We start from the raw sequence: 1,678 nt of genomic DNA, 5'->3' as shown, positions 1-1,678 counted from the left end.
GCCTCACCCACAAGGCCCGGCCACAATTGCTGTGTCTTCCGGGCACAAACAAACCGGAGCTAAAAACAGCTCAAGCCAAACAACAGGGGCAGGCAGGGCAGGTCTCTGACTCTTACCCTCTGCTGCCGGGTAGACTCAGCTTGAGGACAGCTGGCCCAGGCCCACTGACTGGGGCGGCCATGACAGGCGGCTCCGCACTGGTCTAAGTCATTCAGGGCTAGGGTAGGGGGCTCAAGGACCAAAGGATCCTGCTGTGGTCTCAAGCAGCCAGTCGGTGTCCATCCTCTGTCCTCCCCAGGGTGCTATGAAGAAGGTCCCCCTGTGCCCGATGGAAGCCTCCCAAACTCCAAAGGCTCCCATCCTGAGCCCAGGGAGGGTGTGGATCTGCTTGGTCCTCTCTGGGGTTCAGGAAAGGACCCTAAACAAACCGAGCTTCTGCCTCAAACCCACTGTGTGGCCCTCGGCCCCTGCCTCCCCATCTCTGAGCCTCCGTTTCCAGCCCGTCCAATGAGGGTGCTGGGTGGCATGATCTCTAAGTGCTCCGAGCCCCAGCTTTCCCATGTGAAGACCTGCAGCAGGCTCAGCAGGAGCAGGACTCCTGGGGCCCATGGAGACTACACATCCCACAGGACCGGCGGCTGGAGGAGGTGCGGCTCAAGCCCATCCTCGCCAGCGCCAAGCGGCAGAGCCCGGTGACCGAGGGAGCCGTGGAGGTGAAGTACGAGGGCCACTGGCGGCAGGTGTGTGACCAGGGCTGGACCAGGAACAACAGCAGGGTGGTGTGCGGCATGCTGGGCTTCCCCAGCGAGGCACCTGTGGACAGCCACCACTACAGGTAGGAGGCACCACCACAGGTAGGAGGGCTGTGCAGGAGGCGGGGTTGTGGGGCAGGGGCTGAGTGTGCGTGCACATGCATGTGCATGTATGTGTGTGTGCGCCCGCGTATTTCTGTGCACGTGTGTACATGCGTGTGTGTGCACATGCATGTGTGTGTGTGTGTGCATATGTTTGGGACCTTGCAGACTGCAGTGAGACTGGCAGGAGTGGGGTCTATAGGAGGACATTCAGTGGGTGTTGGGATTGGGAGGGAAAGAGGCCCAGCCAAGGAATGTCCCTGGATTTCTGGGATTATAGATCTCTCAATAATTAAGAGTGAAGATGAATTTTCAGCCCCTGGGAAACTCCTAGAAAAAGTCAGAAAATAAACATTGAACTTGCGAATCAGATAGAAAGAATTGACTGTAGCACAGAATACTCCCAAAATGAAATGTGCTGCTGCTGCTGCTAAGTCGCGTCAGTCGTGTCCGACTCTGTGCGACCCCATAGACGGCAGCCCACCAGGCTCCCCCGTCCCTGGGATTCTCCAGGCAAGAACACTGGAGTGGGTTGCCATTTCCTTCTCCAATGCATGAAAGTGAAAAGTGAAAGTGAAGTCACTCAGTCGTGTCCGACCCTCAGCGACCCCATGGACTGCAACCTATCAGGCTTCTCGGTCCATGGGATTCTCCAGGCAAGAGTACTGGAGTGGGGTATGTAAAACCGTGTTCCTGATTAGAAAATTAGACCTGAGTAATGGCAACCCACTCCAGTGTTCTTGCCTGGAGAATCCCAGGGACAGTGGAGCCTGGTGGGCTGCCGTCTATGGGGTTGCACAGAGTCGGACACGACTGAAGCGACT

General features: G+C 57.4%; 1 protein-coding gene across 2 annotated transcripts in view; it reads left to right on the top strand.

The window, feature by feature from the left end:
• LOXL4 (lysyl oxidase-like 4) overlaps positions 1–1,678 on the top strand; it is a 22,972-nt gene that overhangs the window by 6,495 nt on the left and 14,799 nt on the right. For both annotated transcript variants that reach the window (XM_010833097.1, XM_010833098.1), the window contains exon 4: positions 630–835. In XM_010833097.1, coding sequence (XP_010831399.1) covers positions 630–835 — 206 coding nt within the window. The remainder of the gene's footprint in view (positions 1–629; positions 836–1,678) is intronic.

Source organism: Bison bison, unplaced genomic scaffold (genome assembly GCF_000754665.1).
Source record: "Bison bison bison isolate TAMUID 2011002044 unplaced genomic scaffold, Bison_UMD1.0 scf7180017862979, whole genome shotgun sequence".
NCBI lineage: Eukaryota > Metazoa > Chordata > Mammalia > Artiodactyla > Bovidae > Bison > Bison bison.
The sequence above is the reverse complement of the archived record's forward strand: the minus strand, read 5'-3'. Positions and strand labels throughout refer to the sequence as shown.